This window comes from Magnolia sinica, chromosome 15 (assembly GCF_029962835.1).
Source record: "Magnolia sinica isolate HGM2019 chromosome 15, MsV1, whole genome shotgun sequence".
Lineage (NCBI taxonomy): Eukaryota > Viridiplantae > Streptophyta > Magnoliopsida > Magnoliales > Magnoliaceae > Magnolia > Magnolia sinica.
In genome coordinates, this window is record NC_080587.1 from 41,680,196 (window position 1) to 41,702,813 (window position 22,618).

The following is a 22,618-nucleotide window of genomic DNA, read 5'->3' on the forward strand; positions in this document are numbered from 1 at the left end:
ACTCGTGACTTATACTGATAGTGATTGGGCCGGTTGTGCAGATGACAGAAAAAGCACTTCGGGATTTTCGCTTAGTCTTGGATCCGGAATGATATCATGGGCGACTAAGAAGCAAGAAACTACCGCACTATCAAGTTCGGAAGCCGAATACATTACTACCACAAGTGCCGCTTGCCAAACAGTATGGCTTAGAAGGATCTTATCTGATTTGAACGCAAAACAAGAAGAAGCTACGGTAATCTACTGCGACAACAAATCTACCATTGCAATGACAAAAAATCCAGCATTTCATGCAAGGACTAAACACATAGAAGTACGTCATTACTTCAGAAGAGAACTCGTGGCGAAAGGAGAAATCAAGTTGGAATACTGCAACACCGAGGATCAAATTGCAGACATTTTCACTAAAGCACTTTCCTGGCAGAAATTTGTCAAGTTACGAGAAATGCTCAGAGTTGAGGTTGCTTGAATTAAGGGGGCATGTTGAGAATAATTCAAACTCAACGGTCATAAGGATGTTTGAAATTCCACGATTTACTCTCTGTTTGTTGTAACTAAGTTGGATGTGGTCAAGCCACATGTCAGTAGTTGCTTAAATCTCTCAAGTGTTAGGTGCCTCATCATGTCTATAAAATAGTCTACTACGTGGTGTAAATGCACAATAAAAAATTGAATATACTCTGTTATCTTACAATCCAAAGAAAACAGCCCTTATTGCTTACGTGTGTTATTTGTGAAGTTTGTGTTAATCGTGATTGAGTTGCTATTACTCCAACAGATCTTGCATTCTCAAAATTACTGACATCAGTCAGCATTCATACAATCTTAACCATTAGCTAACTGTTTGCTTAGTTGCTCAAACTCGGCCAAATCATTACCAATTTTTACGATGCACCTGATGACTTATGGCCTTTTTTCGAAATTTGGCCGCGTATACTTAAAATAATCTTGTGACCGCTAAGCACGTGCGCCCGTAACTCACACGAGTCTGACCCTAAATAACCGAAAATAGGACCCGGTCAGATAGGGTATAAACAGTAAGGATGGAGAAGGATGAGGACCTTACATTGAGATCTTCTTCTTTCTAACATTGAGATCTGTATTCAACCCACTCTCCCTCTGTCCTCGGGCCCAGATGATGCAACGTGAACAATTGAGATTTCTTCTCTGGTGGATGATCGACCCCCATCTTTACCATGCGTAGCTAGGGCAATTTCTCATCCTGAGTTGTCGTGTTTTCCATATCATGAAACAGTAACTAAAGTTTTCGTCTTGAGCGATATCGTTCCCGCCTCTCAATAGTTGGAGGGTTCTTTTTCAACATTAGGCCTAGGCGTATTTAATGCGGACTGCAACATATTTAATTTGAGACCCGCCTCAAGCAGCATACTAGACACGCGGAAGATAGAGATCTCTCCTCAACTCTCTCTTGCCAGAGGTGAGCCAGAAGAGATGAGGAGTGTTAAGCCCTCTTTTCGAGGTTTACAAATGGAGGGCAAGCGAAGTGCCAAGTTAGAGGATAGGTGTCCTCCTTTGCCAGTGGGAAAGGATGAGATTATGCCAGCTTGGGTCATCCTCTCTCACTCGGGCGGCGTGACTGAAGAGACGTCAGCAAGACTCTTTTCTCTACTTCAGAAGACTCTTCATATCAGGAGGAAATCAGACCTCCCTCTCAGGACTCCTACACTTGTTCGAGTTCCATAGTCGAGATGTTAAATGACAGTCTATCTATTGATACGTCAGTGGAGCTCTCCTCTCTCTCTCTTTGAAGTTTGTCTTGGAGAATAGCCTCTTTCGGACAAGGCAATTGCTTGGTGTCTTCTTTCCTTATCCTTCAGTTTTCCCTCCCTACTCCCCTCTGTCTCTTTCTGATAGCTATCACACCCCTATAGCTTCAGATATTCCTTTTGAACTTCCTAGTGTCAAGGTAGGTCTATCTGAGTTAGGGTGTTTCTTGGGTGAAGAGGTGGGTCCTTTGGCTATGGTTGCTTTCTTCCCAAATTTTCCTCCTCAGGCTTGCTCCCCTCGAGATGATATCTCGATTGCAATGGCTTCTAGCCCTATAGCGTTGGGTGTCCTTTAGGATGCTCTAGTTGTGTCCTCCCTCCAAGCCTCCTTCAACCTGGAAAAAATCCAAGTCCCTTCTAGAAACTGTCTTCCTCTTGGGCTTTCGCGAGGGAGTGTAGAAGATCACCTATGTCTTATCCATCATTAAAAAGAAACAGTGGGTGAGGGACACAATAGGCCACATCGGCAGATTGCTCGAGGTGGTTTTTTGGGAAAAAGATGATGATTATAGTGCTTTGTTTCATTTGGTTGTAGCCAGGGGTATTAGGATCTTGTCAATGTACTCCTCACGAGGGCCTCTTAGGTTTTGTATGAGTAACAAAGAACTTGTCAGCTTAGGGTTAGGATAGGAAGGTTTGATTGGGACCATCCAGCGTTCTGAAAGAAGTCAGTTTGGTCCCTCAATGAAGATTCTTTCGTGGAATGTTCGAGGGTTGCACCACCCCCTTCAGTGAGCCCGGGTTAAGGAAATCTCCTCGAGGTCTAAGGCTCGCCTAATCGTGCTTCAAGAATCCAAGCGCCGTGAGGTTGACAAGAAGTCAATTCGGTCTATCTAGGGTTAGAAGGGTATAGAATGGGAAGTGTTGGATGCTTCAGGTTCTTCTGGGGGCATTTTGATCATGTGGGACCATGTTATTTGGTGCAGAAAGGACAGCTAGTCCAAGCAAGGGTGTAGAATGGGAAGTGTTGGATGCTTCAGGTTCTTTCGGGGGTATTTTGATCATGTGGGACCATGTTATTTGGTGCAGAGAGGACAGCTAGTCCGGGCTCTTTTCGGTTAATGTGGTTTTCCGGGAACTGTCCTCTAGTTTCAAATGTACCTTCTCTGAGGCCTATGGCGCTCCATATTTCTTTTTAGCGAGAGCTCTCCTCTGTATGGGTCAGATGGATTATAACTTGGTGTATTGGGGGCCACTTTAATGCCATCCACTTTGTGCATGAGAAATTGTCTGGGGGTAAGATCACATTCAGTATGTGTGGCTTCTCCGATTGGGTCAACAAGCAGTACCTAGTGGATCTGCCGTGGGAGCTGTGAAATTTACTTGCTCGAACGGGCATCTCTCCCCAGGCTGGATCCAGAAATTTCCTCTTGTCCGTCGAAAAAGTCTTCCAAAGGCAATATTGGAAAATTAGCTTTTTGGAATGAGGAAATTTGGATTTTTGTTAAATTGGGGTTTTTGGTGAAGGAAATTGGGGAAATTGGTAAACCTAAGGTTAGAGAATTAGGGAATTTGGAGGATTGGGAAAATTTTAAGATTTGGAGATTGGGATAAATTGGGTGATAAAAAGGAAAGGAAAACAAAGAAAATCCCAAGGAATGGAACTTGCTCTAATACCAAAACAAGCACAACCACATCGATGGATATGTACCTTCTCCTTAAAGATCAAACCATTAAATTTCTCCATGGACACAATAAAAAGATAAAAGGGTTGTGGATTAATATCCAACACCTACTAACAGTTATGCTAGTAATCGTAATAAACCGCTACTCTTCTTCTACTATAGGCAACACTTGCTAAAGGGAAGCACCACATGCTATAGCCCAAGAAAATATATCTTGTTCTTATTCCATCATAACTCTTCATATAAGACTCTTTAAATGCATATAAAATGTTTCTTAAAGAAAGAGAAACCTAATCCTAACCTATATAACTTCTAGTTTGAGCCATCTATTCCACTAAAATATTAAGAATGACCAAAACAGCCTTGAATTCCGTCACAACTCTGTAGACTCTATGTAACTTAGCAGTAACTCACTCAAACAATATCAGAATTGTAAGATCTTGGGATCACTTCAAAGCTAACTCGATAGGCTTTCAAATGGGACCGATTTCAGATCACTCTGACATTGTTTGATACCCAAAATGTGGCCCACAAAATATACTACGAAAATAATATGGAAAGTTTGTTCAACCAACTCTAATAACTAGTTTTTAGACGACTATTAGTGTGGTCCATAAGACACATTAAGACCACTTATCTTCAATCAAATCTATCTAGACCCTCAAAAGTTATTCAAATATTCAATCTAGATGATTGAATGGTCTCAATCCTGCTTGATCAGGACCCTTGGATGGGGCTCAATATTTGATCAACCAGCTTAGGTGGCCCAGATGCATCAAAAGGTAGTTCCCTTCTTCGTTGGTAGTCTTAACAAGGTGTTTATAGCACATCATGGGGGAATAAGCACGTGTGGCAATGAAACGTGTAGAAATGAATAGCCAATAGATCTTTTCTTCTAGCTTCATCTCCATGCAACTCTTTAAGTTCCACTAAAAAATACCACCGTTTTCCTACATTTCCTCAGTGTTCCCTCCGATTGTAATACATTATGCAATGCATGCGATATTTCCCTATGGCGTTCCCACAATATCTCTATATCCCGAGGGTGTGACACTGCAATACTGATTTATGAAACATTGGGCAGAAGTCGTATTGGTACAAGGGATGATGTAGGCTCTTGCTTTCACCTTCTTGAGCCCCACAGGAGAAGGTGATACATTGGAAGCGGTGGGCTTGTCCTTGACACATGTTCTCTACTCTTCATTAATAAACTCTCTTGACCAATCATTGTGGAAGATGACTCCTCGAATATCCTCAATTGATGCCAAAATATCATTTCAAGCCAAGGAAGTTGTCTTCTATGTTTGACTAAATCCACCAAATTAATTGTAGCCTAATCATGTCGTTTCGAAGAGAAGCAAATGTTCTAGCCAACAAGTTAGCTAAGGGAGGAGTGTCCCAATCTTCATTCTATATTGGAAATCCATTCCCCTTGATGTATAACTTTTTATTTTCATGGATGAAAATCCTGCATTATTTCTCAAGAAATTGACAATAATGATGACTGGCATATATACTTACATATGTGCAGGTTCTCATTGAACCATGTATTTACACAAATACATTCATATATGCCAAGACTTAAAGAATGAAAAGTCATGACTATGGTAAAAAGACAAGACACACTTACCAATTCCAACTATAACTGGCAGGCCCTTATTCTCCAACAATGCCTGAAATAGTAAAAACCAAAAGAGAATGCCTAAAGTGAAATGTCAACCAAAGCTTACTAACCTTTTCTTCTTATCTTTTATATTATGTTACTTACCTGAATTGCTTGAACAGAAAGAAGCAAACCTCTGTCTAAGTCATATGAATCAGGCATAGGTGCAAGCTGAATGATGCCCCTGAAAGCAGAAGAATCTGCAGTTGTTTCATGAGAGAAGCCTAAAAATATGAAGCTACAATAAAATACCATGCAAAGCAATCAAATGCAACAAGGTTTATTTCCAGATTACAAAATAGCAAATGATAACAAGAATTTCTAACCTTTGACAGAATTGTCGTCATCTGATGGACCAGAGATGAAATGCCATTTTGCGACTACAGGATCCATCTCGGGTTTTGTAGGAGATCGAGTCCATGGCTGAGCAAGATCCTCAAGCCTGTTTACAAGGTTTCGAGTTACACGAATTGGCTTTGGTGCAGCAATGACCCTTTCTTGACCCCCAGTCGAAGATGTAGCAGACAAAGGCGGTGGTGTATTAAGACGTGGTACACCTGCAACCATAAGTTTTTTACATGGTAGAACCATCCACGTGACATTTCTTTTTCCTTTTTTTTTTTTTTTTTTTCTTTTTGTTGGAAGGTAAAACTGCCAGGGATTTGAACCCAGGATAACTCACACACACTACGCTGTCTCTACCAGCTCATCTAACAAGTGGGAAACATCCACGTGACAAACTACAATTCAAAATAGGTAATAAATATAAGAACAGAAAGGAAAAGAAAGTTAGCATGGAAAAGATGTGTACTGGCTTACCTTTGCTTTCTAGAATCATTTCTAAATATGACTTGGTGATCCATGGTCCCTTGATACCCATCCTTGACACTTCTACACCAAGTACCTACACAGGAAAACAAGATGCCATCTAAGAATTCCATGTTTTGGTAGTTTTCCAGCACAAGGAATGAAAAATAAGTACAACTGATGTACAATATATATATATATATATATATATATGACAAGTGCACAAAGCAAGCATAGGACAACATTAGAACTGTTAGGTCCAGAGAAAGGCCAAGGTGCACTTTGTTAGAAAAAGGAAAGAGCAGAAATAACAAGCTGATGTAAGGAGTCCACCCTATGAGACACCAAAACAAGCTATGCATGACAACTCAAGTGACAAGAACTTCGTAATTATCCTCCATCTACCAACGGAGACAAACAAGATGAACCAGCAAAGAAGTCTTCCGTACTTTTAAAAGCTACTTAGATAAATATCACTTTGCATACCTTCCTATCTGTGCCCTTTAACACCATAAACGTCTCATCGAGAGTATCAATGTATTCAAATGACATTGACATCTGGCCATTACTGATTGATGTAGATGCGCGTTTATAACTAACTACAACATTGTAGCCCAAAGCGAGCAGCCCACCAAGAGTCATCCGTCCAACCTGTGAATATGACAGGTAAGAAAGGCCTATGAAAGACAATAGATGCATGTTTGACAATGGAAGGCATAAGAAGCCTATATGAGTATCACAAGATCACTGTTTTACATACGCCTCCAATATCACAGTCCCTTAAGTTGTGAATGAGTGTAAATGCTTAACTTCTGATAGTATTACTTCAGGAAAAGGTTTGGGCACAACGCATGATTGCTTGAAAGTTAATTCAAAGATCTGACAAAATGTAACTCTATTCTGAAGATAAAAGTATAACCCAACTGGGTTCAGTCTTACATGTGCCATTGCTAACAGCAATCAGGGGGGACAGGGGATACTTGCTTTTGTTTGAATCATGTTCTTGGTTAGATCAACACTATAACTACAAGGAGTTTAATGAAATAAAGAATAAAACTACTGGAAGGGAATAAGAAGTGCAAGTGGCCCAGCATCTGAAAAGCACACCAGTACTATGAAAAAACGAGTTCAAAAAACCTTAAGAACTACAGCCATTCCAAACCAGCTAACCACCTTGAACTTGGCCTCACAATTATGCATGAAGTGCCCTGCATTCCCACAGTTATGGCACTTTGCTTTATCCATGCTGGCCATCTGTCCTTTTGGTTTCATTTGGAAATACTCACCCGTCATCTTCAACTATTTCGTGCCAGAAGATTTAAAACTATCCTGCAAACTGCAACTAATGCATGCCATATCCCAAATTCCTAGGGAGTTGCTAGACCTGAGATTAAGCAGCAACTTAGGGGGGGAAAAAGTAAAAATTAATATATAAATATATATAGACACACACACACACACACACACACACACACACACATGAAATCCACTTCATGGAAAAGTTGCAAAATCTAAACGAAACAGCTTCTAAAGCAGTAGAAAGTTAAATAAGAAACTAAGACCTAATAAAGATTACAACAACATTTGACTAACCTCAAACTCAGCTTTTGGTCTGATAATGTAGTTCTTGTCAACAATCCTCTGATCGCCTAGTGACAGATAGTATCTGATACCAGACTGTCGCACCTTTATCCAGTCATTAATCCTTGCTTCTTCATGTGCAGATGGTGGCCTAAGGTACATCTCGATAAAACTGCAAAACATAATAGCCGACAATGATGAATCTATGTTGTAGAAGCACTACATAGTGCTATTAGTCCTAGGTGTTCACCCAAAAGGCATGTAGACAAATGATCACCTTGAACCAGTTATAAGTTCATATAACCTTGCATCCCACTTTTACAAGCATTTTTCCTTTTAAATATATGATATTTCAAGGGAAAATTTTGGAAACAAAATTTTCAAAGGCCAAAAGAAATTGGGATGTACCATAAAAACGGTTGTAGGTGCTCAGTCCACTCATGATGTAACAAATGGATTTCTTAAATTTGAAACAATGCCTATTATTGAAGCAACAAACCAGAACTTCATATCGCTGCACTCACTTCTCCGTTTGTGTTTCATTTCCATGAAAAGGGTAAGCTGCATGCCCATTTGGAGACTGTTCAAAAGCCAAACATCCTAATTACAAGATGAAATTGGTGATGGAAGATTACCCCAAGAAAAATGTACACAAAAATAAAGAATCCAAAGACCATCTACTACTAAAATTTGGTGTCTAAGCAATTATTTTAGCAATAGATAGATATCATGGTGTGCCAAGACAGTTACATAACAGCCGTAACAGCCATTACGCATATTAAGGGGCCGAAACAGCTGTTACAGAAAAAATGGGCCGTAACGGGGCGAAAACAGATTTTTCAAAAATAATAATAATAATAAATAATAATTTAAAATAAATAATAAAAAAAAAAAAGCCGTAACAGTAAAGGTTGTGGTATTACGGCCATTGTGAACATTATGGAATACATAGATGGATATGCTTTTAACTTGAGATATGGATATAAAACATGAAGTCGAAGTTCAAAGCGAAGTTCCCTAGTTCTTTCAAGATTTGCCTTTTTATTTGTAACCCTAGTGGCCCTAGGATCCTTAGCCTTTAAGTGTAAATGGATAATTGTTTTCATTTTCTTTTTGAATGATAAAGTGAAACTTTATCAAGATCAACAGAGAAGGGCAAAGAAAAAAAATACAAGAGATGGTGAGAGATCATCCCTCTCAACCCCACAAACAAAGATTAAATGCATAATTGTTAGCATATTGGTCACTTTGGGAAGATCTTTTAAGAATTCAAATATTGTTAGTTGTTGTTATATTCATCATTATTTTTGACATTTAGATGTCAATATCTAGAATATGGTTTAGATTTAAATTTAGTAAGTTCCGATTTGTAAAATCCCTTTGGATCTTTACCTTTTGTATCGTGATCTATACGACCTCTAAGGACATATGTATGAGGAGAGTTGATCATGGGGACATCAGAAGACCTACTCGGGTGTATAAGAGACGGAGACAACCACCCCACAGCAACGCAGCTTTCTTTGTGATCACAAGCACTCATGAAGATGTTCTTCGATGACTCATGAAGACTACATAAAGACTAGATCAACATCTCAAGCAAGACTCACCATCGGAAGCTTTATATTAGCTTGGTTCGAAGTTTCCAGCATCTGTATGTGTCAACCATTAGGTATTTTGACCTTAGATTGACCCTAGGTTAGGTGTATTTCACATGGTATCATAATGATCATAATTCTAAGTAAAATACACTGAAGTTAGGTCAGCCTGGCTTCTGATTCGACCAGCCTAACTACCTTCGGCTAACCCAACAAATTTCGGGCAAGTATACAGCAAGATAAAGATTTTCCATGTCAAGTTCGGCCAGGCCAACCTATTAATTTGGTCAACCCGAAGTGTTTGGTCAAGTTTCTAGCAACCTTAAATCTTCGGATCTCAGGGAGATTCGGCCAGCCGAATTTTTGAAAAATCTTATCCCACAAAATCTGAATGTCGTTGGATCGATATCGCTGGAAATCAACCAGCCGAACTGAAAATTTGGCCAACCGAATTTCCAAGACCTTTGGATATAAATAGAGGCCTTCTCTCATTCATTTCTACAACAAAAAATTGTAAGCAGTATACTCAAGGAGAGAAAGTCAGGGCCTTCTTAAGTTATTCGTGCAGTAAATCTTATTTTAATTTAGCTTATTCTATTCTCTTTTCTCAAGTTAGTTTCAATCTTTTTTAAAAAAGTAATCTATACTCTACTTGAGAATTAGAGAATTGAATTTGCTACATTAGGGTATTGTTTATTACACTGAAAATATATTAGATCCATATATTCTTTTTGGGTTGAACACATATATGGCTTCATCAATATCCCAAGAAAGAAGATCGCTACAATCAAATTATAGTTACGTCTTCGACTCGCCAATTGAAGATAAGTACTATATTTACTTTCATTTCATTTTGGGTTTTTCTGAGATAGCCCGAAAATCTCAGCGGGTTGTTTTGTGATGAGCCCATGAAAATCACAAAGAGGGTTTTGTGATAGCCCGTGAAAATCACAAGAACTGTATAAGGTTGTTAAGGTGACCCTGTGAAAACCTTGAAATAGTGAAAGCCAGAAATACGAGGGTAGTAATTTTGGGAGTAGAGTAGGTGTGAAGTTTAAGCACCGAACCACTATAACTCATTGTGCATTATGGTGATTGTTTAATTCTTTATATGCTTTCCTTGTGATTGATTGTCTCTTGCAAAGTTTGATATTTTGATCCCAAAGACGTCGTGAAATAAGGCTGTCCGACCTAAATCTTTTAGGTGAAAGTTGTCCTACGAACTATTTGAAATCAAAATTTCAATACTCTACGCAATTAAGAGTATTTGTTTTATTATTCTGCATTATAGGTAAATATTTTGTATTGTCCTATTCACGCCCCCCAACCCCCCGGACATCTATAGCTCGTACTTTCATAGGCTGCATAAGAGACTTTTTCACTAATAGGATTCTTATTTTGTGTCAATCCGACTATTAGATCTTATCGAACAGGCCATCGGGCTGCCAAATCTGGGCCCCTTGGACTCCGATCTTGCTTCCTTTATGTTTTTTTATTATTTTTAGGATTTATTTGATGGTTGAAATTGATAATAAGTGTTTTCATTTTTTTATTTTGGATGATGGGCAATTTCATTAAGTGAGTGGCGTAGTTCTAATTATTTCGAATTTTCAATAATAAAAGCACAAGGGGATGGAGGTCCAACCCTAGTGAAGTTGTTAAGAAGAAAGAAAAAAAGAGAGAAGTTCTCTTGTGATCAGGAATTTTCCTCCTCTTTTAGGATATGTGAGAAACCCTCCCTTCTAATTGAACTATGGAAGGGTAGAGACTTGTTTAATGGTGGATTTCCTAAGGTACATCCTTCCTCTTTCTCTTCTTCAAAAGGTATTCTTCTTCTTCTCGTCTTCCTCTTTCCCCTTCAATTACAACCTTCTAAACCCATAAAAACCCCACTCAATCACCCTCTCTTTCTTCTCCTTTACCTAGACACGTGTGGACTTGCATGTGCACACGCACGCATGTGCATCCGTACAAGCAACCACGTGTGGGCCCCATTTGGGGTTTTCCCTCTTTGATTTTCCTCTAAAACTCCCTAATCCCTAAATCCTTTGAATTCCTAAATCTCCATCCATGAATATAAAACCCCAATGAGAATCTGAATTTTTTGTGAAACTTTTCCCAAACCAGAATTTTGATTGCATCTTATCTATCCACGTGATTGTTGCACTACCCATGCTAAATTGAAAATCCTTACTTCCACGTAGGTCACTCTTAAATTATTTTATATTTTTTGTGCACTGCGTATGTGATAACCAAGGACTTTCGTATTATAAATCTAAATTTCCAAATCTATTATGTGGATATGTTTGATTTTACATGTTGATCGTTGAAATTAATGTGTAAATTGATCTCTTATCTTGCATCCTAGGATAATTCCATCATTGTAAATTAAATTTGGTATCAAAGCCTAGATCTAGCGTCGGGTAGGTGTTCAACAAAATTCTTGTACCCATAGTAGAGCATATAGGTCGCATATAGCTCGATGAATTTTCTGATTTGGCTTGTTGAATTTTGTGCTTGGGTATTTTCAAAGTCCTATAACGCTGGAATTTTCAAATTTAGTGACTATAAGACACCTAGTTTCTAAATTTTCAGTTTTAGCCTTATTAGAATCATTCTAGGGTTGTCCATAGGGTTTAAGGTACTAAGAATCATCATACATAGAACACATGTGCATCATATAGCATCACATTTATCACCGTCAAATCTGATTTATTGTTTTGCAGCGCATTCATCATATAATATGCATTCAGCTAGGTTGTCTCTCATTATGGTCGTTTAGTATATACAAACACGGACAGTTCGTGATTTTGGTCTATTCCCCACCATGAACCCAGATTAAAATGCCAAGGCTCTCGAAAAGATAAACTGTTGTTTGACCGCCATTGAGACGCACAATAAGACCACTGCCATGCAGACATGACTAGAGGCTACCTCTCATGGTACCCCCGTCACTGAGGAAGACCACTAGTCTCAAGTAGGAGAGCCAGAGGATGAGGACCCAGTTGAGCAGAGTTCGGTCCCAGTAGAACCCATTAGGGGGTCATAATAGGAAATTTGGTTATGGAGTAGGTCACATAGTATCGCGCGCCCACATACCTTGTAGAGAGTCACGGGATCGTTACGACCATGAGGAAAGGGTTATGAAGATAGTCAAAGTCGATGCTCCCAGTTTTGATGGTCGCTTAAATCCAAAGCATTTCCTTGACTGTCTAGTTGACATGGACTACTTCTTCGAGTGGCATGAGATGTAAGATCGTCGTCAAGCAAAGTTCGTCGAGATGAAGTTGACGGGTCAAGCCAAGTTGATCTAAACCAATACAGAACGGAAGGCAAAGCGGCATGGAGATGAACCTATTACATTATGGGTTGAGAAGAAAGAACTTATTAAAGAAAAATATGTCCCGCTCTCCTACCGTGATCGCCTTTTGGACCAGTGGCAGTCCTTGAGGCAAGGGTCAATGTTTGTATCGGATTACATCGAGAGATTTGAGTACATAATGCGATGTGATGTCGATGATTCCCCTAATGTAACCTTGTCTCGTTTTAGGACGGGCTTGCGCCCTGATATTAAGCATGAGCTCATCCCTCATGATATTGGAACACTAGAGGCCTACCTTAGGGTAAAGGAGCTTAAACGATACCTAGTGCAACCAACCATGAAGCGGTTTGAGTATCGTGATTCCAGTTGCAGGGTTGCTCCTCAGGGAGTCAAACCTAACCTTGGAAGCCAGACCAAAGCCCCAACTGGTGCTCCCATCTATAACAGAGAAGTTAAAGGTAAGGGTCTAGTCAGCACTAGTTCGAAGGGAGGTGAGCACATGCAGCGTTTCCGTTGCAATGGTTATGGTCACCTCGCAAAGGAATGCCCAATCAAATAAAGAAGTAAAGCTCTTATGATAGATGAGACAGATGAGGATGACGAGGACAATTGCGACGCAGAGGAACATGAGCCTAATATTGGCGTTAATGATGAGGAGTTTGATGATCATGAGACCCACACTCATGTAGTAGTCAAATGCACATTTGACCAAGCTAAACAAAATTATGATTGGCGCAGGAACAGGATCTTTTACACTTATACCAAGTGTGGAGAAAAGAATTGTAAAGTGATCGTAGATAGTGGTAGTTGTGCCAACGTGATCTCTACTAGCACCATGAGTCGACTGGGCTTGAAAGCCAAATCTCACCCTCAGCCCTACAGAGTGTCATGAGTTGATGAGTCCTCCATTACAGTCTCACAGCGATATAGTATCCCCATCCAGTATGCGTCGTACAAGGATTCGTTGTGGTGCAATGTGCTTCATATGGATGTCAGTCACATCATCTTAGGTAGGCCCTGGTTATTTAACTTAGTCATTACAATATTCGGTCGCTCGAATATTTGTACATTTACTTTTGAGGGCAAGAAAATTAGATTTGAGTCCTCTTCCACCCAAGAGCATACCAGGAAAGAAAGAGATCACCAAGAAGAGTGATCCTGGAACTTCGAGGAAGCCCAAACCTAAGTCTCTTAATATCATTAATGCAAAAGAATTTAAATGAGAGAATAGGGAGGATTCGGAGGTGTATGCCCTCGTGACTAGAAAGGCTACCCCCAAGTTGGTGTGGAGTTGCCTAATAAGGTGATTTCAGTGATGGATGAGTTCAATGATGTCTTTCCTGATGACCTCCTAGATGAGCTTCCACCTATGAGAGACATCCAGCATGCCATTGATCTTGTCCCTGTGTCGACTCTCCCAAACCTTCCTCATTGCAGAATGAACCCCACGAAGCATGCAGAACTCAAGAAGCAAGTTGATGAGCTTCTTAGGAAGGGGTTCATTCAAGAGAGCATGAGTCCATGTGTCGTGCCAGCTCTTTTGACACCCAAGAAGGATGGATGTGGCGTATGTGTGTGGATAGCAGGGCCATCAACAAGATTACTATTAAGTACATGTTTCCCATACCGCGTCTTGACGATATGTTGGATATAATGGCCAATGCCACAATTTTCTCCAAAATAGACCTCAAGAGTGGGTATCACCAGATCCGTATTCACCTAGGTGATGTGTAGAAAACGGCCTTCAATTTGAAGGATTGGCTATACGAGCGACTAGTCATGCCTTTTAGGCTGACCAATGCCCCAAGTACATTTATGCTAGTGATGACCCAGGTGTTGAGACCATAGGGAAGTTCCTAGTCATGTACTTTGACAACATCCTTATTTATAGCATGACTAAGGAACAACACCTTCACTACCTAAGGCAAGTGTGTGGGATCCACAGGGCAGAGAAGTTATATGCCAACCTCAAGAACTGTTCGTTTTTGTCTAGTAGTGTCATCTTCTTAGGTTTTATCATGTCATCTGAGGGCATGTCTGCAGATCCCGAGAAAGTCAAGGTCATAATCAGTTGGCCTGAGCCACGTAATATTCATGAGGTGCGTAGCTTCCATGGCCTATCCACCTTTTATAGATAGTTCATTAGAGAGTTTAGTTCCATCATGGCTCCCATTACCGATTGCCTTAAAAAGGAGGGGTTCCAATAGACTAAAGCAGCCTCTAGGGTGTTCAAGGAGATAAGGTTAAGATGACTAAAGCTCTTGCCATGCAACTTCTAGATTTTTCCAAGGCTTTTGAGGTCGCTTGTGATGTGTCTGGTGTAAGTATTGGTGGAGTGCTTAGTCAGGAAGGGCACCCTATCACTTTCTTTAGCGAAAAACTGAATAAAGCGAACCAAAAGTATCCTTCCTATGACAATGAATTATGTGCGGTAGTGCAGTCCTTTTGCCATTGGCGACATTCTCTATTACCACAGGAGTTCGTCTTATTTTCTGACCATGAGGCTTTGCGCTATCTCAACTCGCAAAAGAAGTTAAACCGGACACATGCTAAATGGGTCCAATTTCTCCAAGAGTACACTTTTGTATTGGAGTACAAGACCGGGGTTGAGAATAACCATGCTGATGTATTGAGTCATAGGGTTGCATTACTCCACTCTACGAGCATCAAAGTCACTGGATTTAAGCGTTTAAAGGAAGATTATCCTAGTTGCCCAGATTTTGGAGAGGTGTACGTATCGTTGTTAGCTAGTCAATCTAGGAGTAGTAGTGAATTTGTCCTTGTCAGTGAGTATTTTTTTTAGAGGTGATAGATTATGGATACCCCGTATGTCCCTCCGCGACTTTCTTGTTTGGGAGCTTCATGCTGGAGGGATGGCTAGCCATTTTGGGTGTGAAAAGACTATTACCCTTGTACAGGAGCACTTTTATTGGCCAAGTCTCAATCGAGACGTGGCTAACAATATAGGGCAATGTAAGACTTGTCAGCTAGCAAAGCAGAGGAAGCATAACACAAGTTTATATACACCTTTGCTAGTCCTTCACACCCCATGGGTTGATATTAGCATGGATTTCGTGCTTGGGCTCCCCAAGACGATTAAAAAGCACGATTCAATTTTTGTAGTTGTGAACCGTTTTTTGAAAATGGCTCACTTTCTCCCATGTTCTAAAATGTTTGATGCCACTAACATGGCCAAGATATTCTTTGGGGAGATATTTCGTCTGCATGGTTTGCCGAAGACCATTGTATCAGATCGAGATGTGCGGGTTATGAGTTATTTTTGAAAAACTCTATGGCACATGATGGGAACAAAGTTGTAGTTCTCTTCAGCATACCATCCTCAAACAGATAGTCAGGCGGAGGTTGTCAATTGAAGCTTAGGGAATCTGCTACGATGTCAGGTGGGAGACCATATTAGGACCTGGGATGCGGTTTTGCCCATAGCCGAGTTTCCACACAACAATTCCATCAATAGGTCCATAGAAATAAGTCCATTTGAGATAGCATTTGGGTACAAGCCTAGAACACCTATAGATTTCATATCCATGTCCGTTTCACATAGGCCATCTGAGTCCACAGATGCATTTGAACGGCATATTCGTGATTTGTATAGTGAGATCAAGAAGTGCATTAATGCTAGTAATCAACATTACAAAATCTTTGCAGATTCACATGATAGGTTTAAGGAGTTTCAAGTGGGTAAGGACGTCATGGTCTGCATTAGGCCTGAACGATTACCATAGGAAACCGTGAGGAAATTGCATGTCCATGCAAGTCCATATAAAATTTTGACAAGAGTGGGCCCTAATGCGCATATGGTGGATCTTCTATCTGACATGGGCATTAGTGCAGCATTCAACATAGAGGACCTTGTTGTTGAAGTGATAAAGTCCCTTGATATACATTGATACACCACACTCTGACAGCTTAAGCTTTTGGAGTAAATGGTTGTTTGACACTTGTGCCTTGTGACGGACCCACACATCCATCATGTAGCACTCCTGCAAACTTTTCTCTTATCCCAAATGATGGTGTTCCTGACCCTGTCCCCAGCTCATGGCCTTTACCAAACTTCCCACCCATTACCCTCTCTTCCATCACTACCAAGTTGGAAAGAAGAGATCGAGGATGTTATGGACCACCAAGCGGTCTCTACCCGCCATGGAGGATATCAGAAATATTTCGTGAAGTGGAAGAATAGGGAGGAGCCAGTCAACACTTAGATTACAGAGGCAGAGTTCCAGGGCATTGATCCTGACCTCCTCAAGCATTATCGCAACTTTATTTCGCCGGTGGCGAATTCTTCTCAGCAAGGGAGAATTGATGGGGACATCAGAGGACCTACTCTGGTGTACCAAAGACGAAGACAACTACCCACAACAGCACAACTTTCTTTGTAGATGAGAGATGAGTTCCAAATGGGGCCTGTCGGGCCATTTTGAAGACCCCACATGCATTGGACGTGCATCAGGAAGACCTCGCTTTTGGATGATGCATGTAGGTTGCTTAGGAGACCATTTTAGTCATAGAATTTTTATTTCATATCAATCCGATGTTGGATCTTATCGATCAGGCCATCGAGCCCCTTAGACTCTGATTTGCTTACAGCTTACTTTATGTTTTTTGTTATTTTTAGGATTTATTTAATGGTTGAGATTAATAATAAGTGTTTTAATTTTCTTATTTGGGATGATGGGCCATTTCACTTAAGTGAGTGGCATAATAGTAATAATTTCGAATTTCTACTTATAAAAGCACAGGGGGGTGGAGATCCAACCCTAGTGATGCAGGACATGAAATTCAGATATGATGTGCAAGAATTCAGATTTAAGATCATATAGTTCATAAACAATTACACAAATTCCACATCCCACACAAAAGTCCAAATATTCAATTTAAAGGAGAATCTATGTGGGTCCAGGCCTACACACGTTACAGCTGGATCAATAAAAATTATGAACCAAACAATACTCAAAGGGAAATAGAAATCATCCACACATGCATGACAATCAATCCCTAATCCAAGGAATTCACCAATTTCAAATCAAAGAACCCTAGGCTAAGAAAAGAGATAGAAATGGGAGATTTAGGGCAATCTAGGGTTAGGGTTTATAAAATTAGGGATGAAAAAAGGAAAACAAGAGAAAAACCCGACCCAGAAATAGCTCCCGCGTGCAGACGGTGCCCCGGGGCTGACGCACGTGCACAGATGGGCTGGCCGCACGTGCGATGAAGGCCCGCCTTCCCAAATCGGCTTCTTGGCCCTGGTCAGCCAGGCTAGGGCTGCAAAACCTCTAAATCTCACGTCGATCCGAGCTGTGGTTTGGGCGTGGTGCTCCGTCGAAGTTTCAACCCTCCTGCAGGGCCAAATTCTGAAAACTGGTTGTGGAGCGATGAATAGCCGCAAAACAAACGGATTGTGCGCGAAGATGGTTGTGGGAAGGATGAAATAAGATGGAGGGACGAATGGGGATAAACGTGGCTTCGCACCACAGTAGTTAACTCTTCGAAAAGGGAAGGCTTCGCACCTACTTTAATCTTAGCCCTTCGAAAAGGGGGGGCTTCGCACCCACTTTAATTTTTTTACAAATCAAAAACTCAAAGAGCAAAAAAACCATGCAAAAATTTTTATTCAACTTCAATGAGTCAAAAGACTACCTATTTATAGGGAAAATCCTATACTCCTAAACTCGCACCATGTGCGCAACCTCTTACTTGGCGATAAAGTAAACTAAAATAAAAACCAAATAAAGAAATCCAAAGCAGTCATGATGTCCTAATTAATAACAATAACCAAAACCTAAAATATGAAATCAATCTAACTACTGGGCCACGATCATGAAATCCCATGATGGGCTTTTCTTGACATCGGGCCCACTCTTTTGAATTAAAACTTCGTCTTCTAGCTAGAAGGCCCTCCCTAGACGTTGTCATCGAGCCAGATCGACGGTGGGGCCCTCCTTCGTACGTACGTGCGTAGGGGGGTGGTGTGTGTGTGATGTCCCCATCAATTCTCCCCAACTGTGAAGATTTCGTTATTAGCTAAATAAAACTCCTAAACCACTCCAGGATGTCAGGATCAAGTATCTAAAGCTCCTCCTTAGTGAGCCACATGTTGTCTGAAGCTAGGCATGACTTCCATTTAACCAGATACTTCTAAATCCTGCCATCCGACGTTGAAACTATCTGTTGGTCTATGATATCCTCTATTTCCTCTCTGGGTGGGTGTGTGAAGGTTAGGTATGAGAGGTAGAGGCTGGGAAGAAAGGTCAGAAAGAGTAGGTATGGGAGGTAGAGGCTAGGAAAATGGATTGGGACGGGTAGGTATGGGACGTAAAGGCTAGAAAAATGGGTCGAGAAAGGTAGATATGGGAGTTAGAGGCTAGGAAGATGGGTCGGGAGGGGGCCATGGATCAAGGGATAAATATGAGGAATAAGGATGGGTGGGCGAAAGGCCGGACAAAGTATCAGTGCTCCCCTAAAAAATAACTAGATCCTCCACATTGAATGAGGAACTAATTCCCATGGAAGGTGGAAGATCTACCTCATACGCATTGAGACCGTTTTGTTTTATAATTTTAAAGAGTCCAGCGCTACGCGCGTGTAACTTACGAACGGCCTTCGGAGGATACCGCTCGGGCCTGATGCGGACCATCACAGAGCCCCCGATATTGAATTCTTTGAAACGTTCATGCTAGTCTGCAGAAAATTTGTAATGCTCATTACTAGTAGTGATCTTCTGCTTGATTTCTTGATACAATGAATGAATGTGATGCGTAAATGACTCTGCAGGCTCTGACGGCCTATGGGACAGTGATATAAGGACAAGATCAATAGGTTTTCCAGGTTTATAACCAGTAATGACTTCATAAGGACTAAGACCTGTGGACCTATCGACAGAACCATTAAACGCAAACTCGGTTGTAGGTATAACGGTGTCCCATGTTCTGGTGTGCTCTATATCCCTCGTAGGGGAAGACTCATCCGGTAGATCATCAGGACAGACATCACGAAACTCATCCACTACCGGAATGGCTTCAGTGGGTAACTCTACACTAGCCTCTGGTGCACTCTCTCCAGCCACAAGGCCGCACATGTTGTACCCCTCAAAGTAATGATCTTAATGTCCCTCATGGGGTAGGTGCAGGAATGCATGCCCATGACTGATTCCTTGACAAACTCCATTCATTGGTCTATCCTCTAGGCCACCTGCCTGAGATTGGACATCTACCCCAATGGTGGGGTTTGTCCAGGCGATGGTTTTTAGTCGGGTAATGCGCACATCAAGCTGTTCAAAGCATTGGTCCATTTCCAAGCACTTATCTAAAGACTTGATCTGCTGGGACAACTTGTGTAGTGACTCTAGCAGTTGTTCCATGCTTAGTATGGGGTGCAGACCGAAACCATGACCCGTACGTGTGGGCATACACCGACTTGCTCAACCTAAGAACCTACTACGGCGACTATATGCATCTAAAAGAACTAAATGACCCTATGACACTCTATATGAAGGAGACTACATATCGTTACTAAAATTCAGCAATATATATCAGGGACTACAGTCTTCTAGCAGCTATATGTAATCAACTGGATGCATGAAGGACTCAAACAAACTAAACCCTAAATATGTGATGTATTCCCCTATAAGAACCCTAAGCTCTGATACCAAATTTGATGCAGGACATGAAATTCAAATATGATGTGCAAGATTTCAGATTTAAGATCACATAGTTCATAGACAATTACACAAATTCCACATCCCACACAAAAATCCAAATATTCAATTTAAAGGGGAATCTATGTGGGTCCTGGCCTACACACGTTACGGCTGGATTAATAAAAAATATGAACCAAACAATACTCAAAGGGAAATAGAAATCAGCCACACATGCATGACAATCAATCCCTAATCCAAGGAATTCACCAATTTCAAATCAAAGAACCCTAAGGTGAGAAAAGAGATAGAAATAAGGGATTTAAGACAATCTAGGGTTAGGGTTTATAAAATTAGGGATGAAAAAAGGAAAACAAGATAAACCTGACCCAGAAATAGCTCCCGCGTGTAGACAGTGCCCCGAAGCTGACGCATGTGCGATGAAGGCATGCCTTCCCAAATCAGCTTCTTAGCCCTGGTCGGTCAGGCTGGGGCTGCAAAACCTTCAAATCTCACGTTGATCCGGGCTGTGGTTTGGGTGTGGTGCTCTGTCGAAGTTTCAACCCTCTTGGAGGGCCAGATTCTAAAAACTGGCTGTAGAGGAATGAATAGCTACAAAACAAACGGATTGGGCGCGAAGATGGTTATGGGAAGGATGAAATAAGATGGAGGGGTGGATGGGGATAAACGTGGCTTCGTACCACGGTAGTTAACCCTTCGAAAATGGAGGGCTTCGCACCCGCTTTAATCTCGGCCCTTCGAAAGGGGAGGGCTTTGCACCCACTTTAATTTTTCCACAACTCAGAAACTCATAGAGCAGAAAAACCATGCAGGAATTTTTATTCAACTTTAATGAGTCAAAAGACTATAAGGGGTGTCTATTTATAGGGAAAATCCTATACCCCTAAACTCGCGCCATGTGCGCAACCTCTTACTTGGCGATGAAGTAAACTAAAATAAAAACCAAACAAAGAAATCCAAAGCGTTCATGATGTTCTAAATAATAACAATAAGCAAAATCTAAAATATGAAATCAATCCGACTAGTGGGCCACCATCATGAGATCCCATGATGGGCTTTTCTTGACTATCGAGCCCATTCTTTTGAATCAAAACTTCATCTTCTAACTAGGAGGCCCTCCCTGGACGTCGTCATCGAGCCAGATCGACGGTGGGGCCCTCCTTCGTACATACGTGCGTGGGAGGGTGGTGTGTGCGTGTGCGCGTGATATCCCCATCACCTAGTGTAGTTATTGAGAAGAAAGAAAAAAGAGAGAAACTCTCCTGTGATAAGGAATTTTCCTCCTATTTTAGGGTTGTGAAAAACCCTCCCTTCCAATTGAACTGTGGAAGGGTAGAGAATTGTTTGGTGATGGATTTCCCAAGCTACATCCTTCCTCTCTTCTTCAAAAGGTATTCTTCTTTTATTGTCTTCCTCTTTCCCCTTTCATTACAACCTTCTAAACCCATCAAAACCCCACTCAATCCTCCCTTTCTTCTCCTTTACCTAGACACGTGTGGACTCGCACGTGCACACGCACACACGTGTGTCCGTACGAGCAGCCATGTGTGGGCCCCTATTTGGGGTTTTCCCTCTTTGATTTTCCTCCAAAACTCCCTAATCCGTAAATCCTTTAAATCCCTAAATTCCTAAATCTCCATCCATGAATGGAAAACCTTAATGAAAATCTGAATTTTTTGTGAAACTTTCCTCAAACCAAAAATATGCTTGCATCTTTGTCTATCCACGTGGTTGTTGCACTACCCATGCTAGATTGGAAGTTCTTACTTCCAAGTGGGTCACTCTTAAATTATTTTATATTTTCGTTCACTGTGTATGTAATAACCTAGAACTTTCGTGTTATAAATCTAAATTTCTAAATCTATTATGCGGATATGTTTGATTTACATGTTGATTGCTGAAATTAAAATGTAAATTGATCTCTCATCTTGCATCCTAGGATAGTTCCATCATCCTACATCAGTTGATGAATGGAAAGATTGGAATTTGAAAAAATAAAAGTTGTGAGTTTAGAGAGAACTTTCTCTTTCAGAGGGAGAAAACTTCAAAAAAAAAAAAAAAAAAAACAATATATTTGAATAATGTGGGTGGGATGTACAAAAAATTGTTCTTCTCATGTTCTTTTCTTCTTTCTTATTCACATCGTACATCATAAGGTGCATTGCTATGATTCATCTGGTCTACGTGATCCTATCCTTAGTGAATAATCCTTCATATAAACTCTCACCACCTTGATCAATGACCTTTAGTCATTCTCACAGTCGCTTGGCAAAAGTTTGACAACCAGCTACCCGCCTAACATCAACCTCCTAATCTAGGCTGGGGAAAAGCAAGGGAAAATGCTGCCAGAAAGTGCAATTGTGACCAAACAGAGTCGTTATTTCTATTCAAGTACTAAAATGTTAAACATTTTCTGGATTCGTAAAGATGACACCAAATGGCTGGGACAAGTCTATGACGATGGATGATGACAACGATGACGATGATGATGACGACAACGACATCGATTATGTATCATAATGTAACTATCCACAATGTATACAGACAGACATGGGCATATAGC

General features: G+C 40.8%; 1 protein-coding gene across 9 annotated transcripts in view; it reads right to left on the reverse strand.

Moving 5' to 3' along the window:
• The window catches only part of LOC131226647 (uncharacterized), a 127,879-nt gene that overhangs the window by 70,205 nt on the left and 35,056 nt on the right, over positions 1 to 22,618 (reverse strand). For all 9 annotated transcript variants that reach the window (XR_009161957.1, XM_058222241.1, XM_058222245.1 and 6 more), the window contains 7 exons: positions 7,988 to 8,043; positions 7,476 to 7,635; positions 6,369 to 6,533; positions 5,895 to 5,979; positions 5,402 to 5,632; positions 5,181 to 5,275; positions 5,043 to 5,085 (listed from right to left, as the gene is read on the reverse strand). Coding sequence is in view for 8 of the 9 variants with exons in the window: in XM_058222241.1 (XP_058078224.1) it covers positions 5,043 to 5,085; positions 5,181 to 5,275; positions 5,402 to 5,632; positions 5,895 to 5,979; positions 6,369 to 6,533; positions 7,476 to 7,635; positions 7,988 to 8,043 (835 nt within the window). In the remaining variant the exon portion in view is untranslated. The remainder of the gene's footprint in view (positions 1 to 5,042; positions 5,086 to 5,180; positions 5,276 to 5,401; positions 5,633 to 5,894; positions 5,980 to 6,368; positions 6,534 to 7,475; positions 7,636 to 7,987; positions 8,044 to 22,618) is intronic.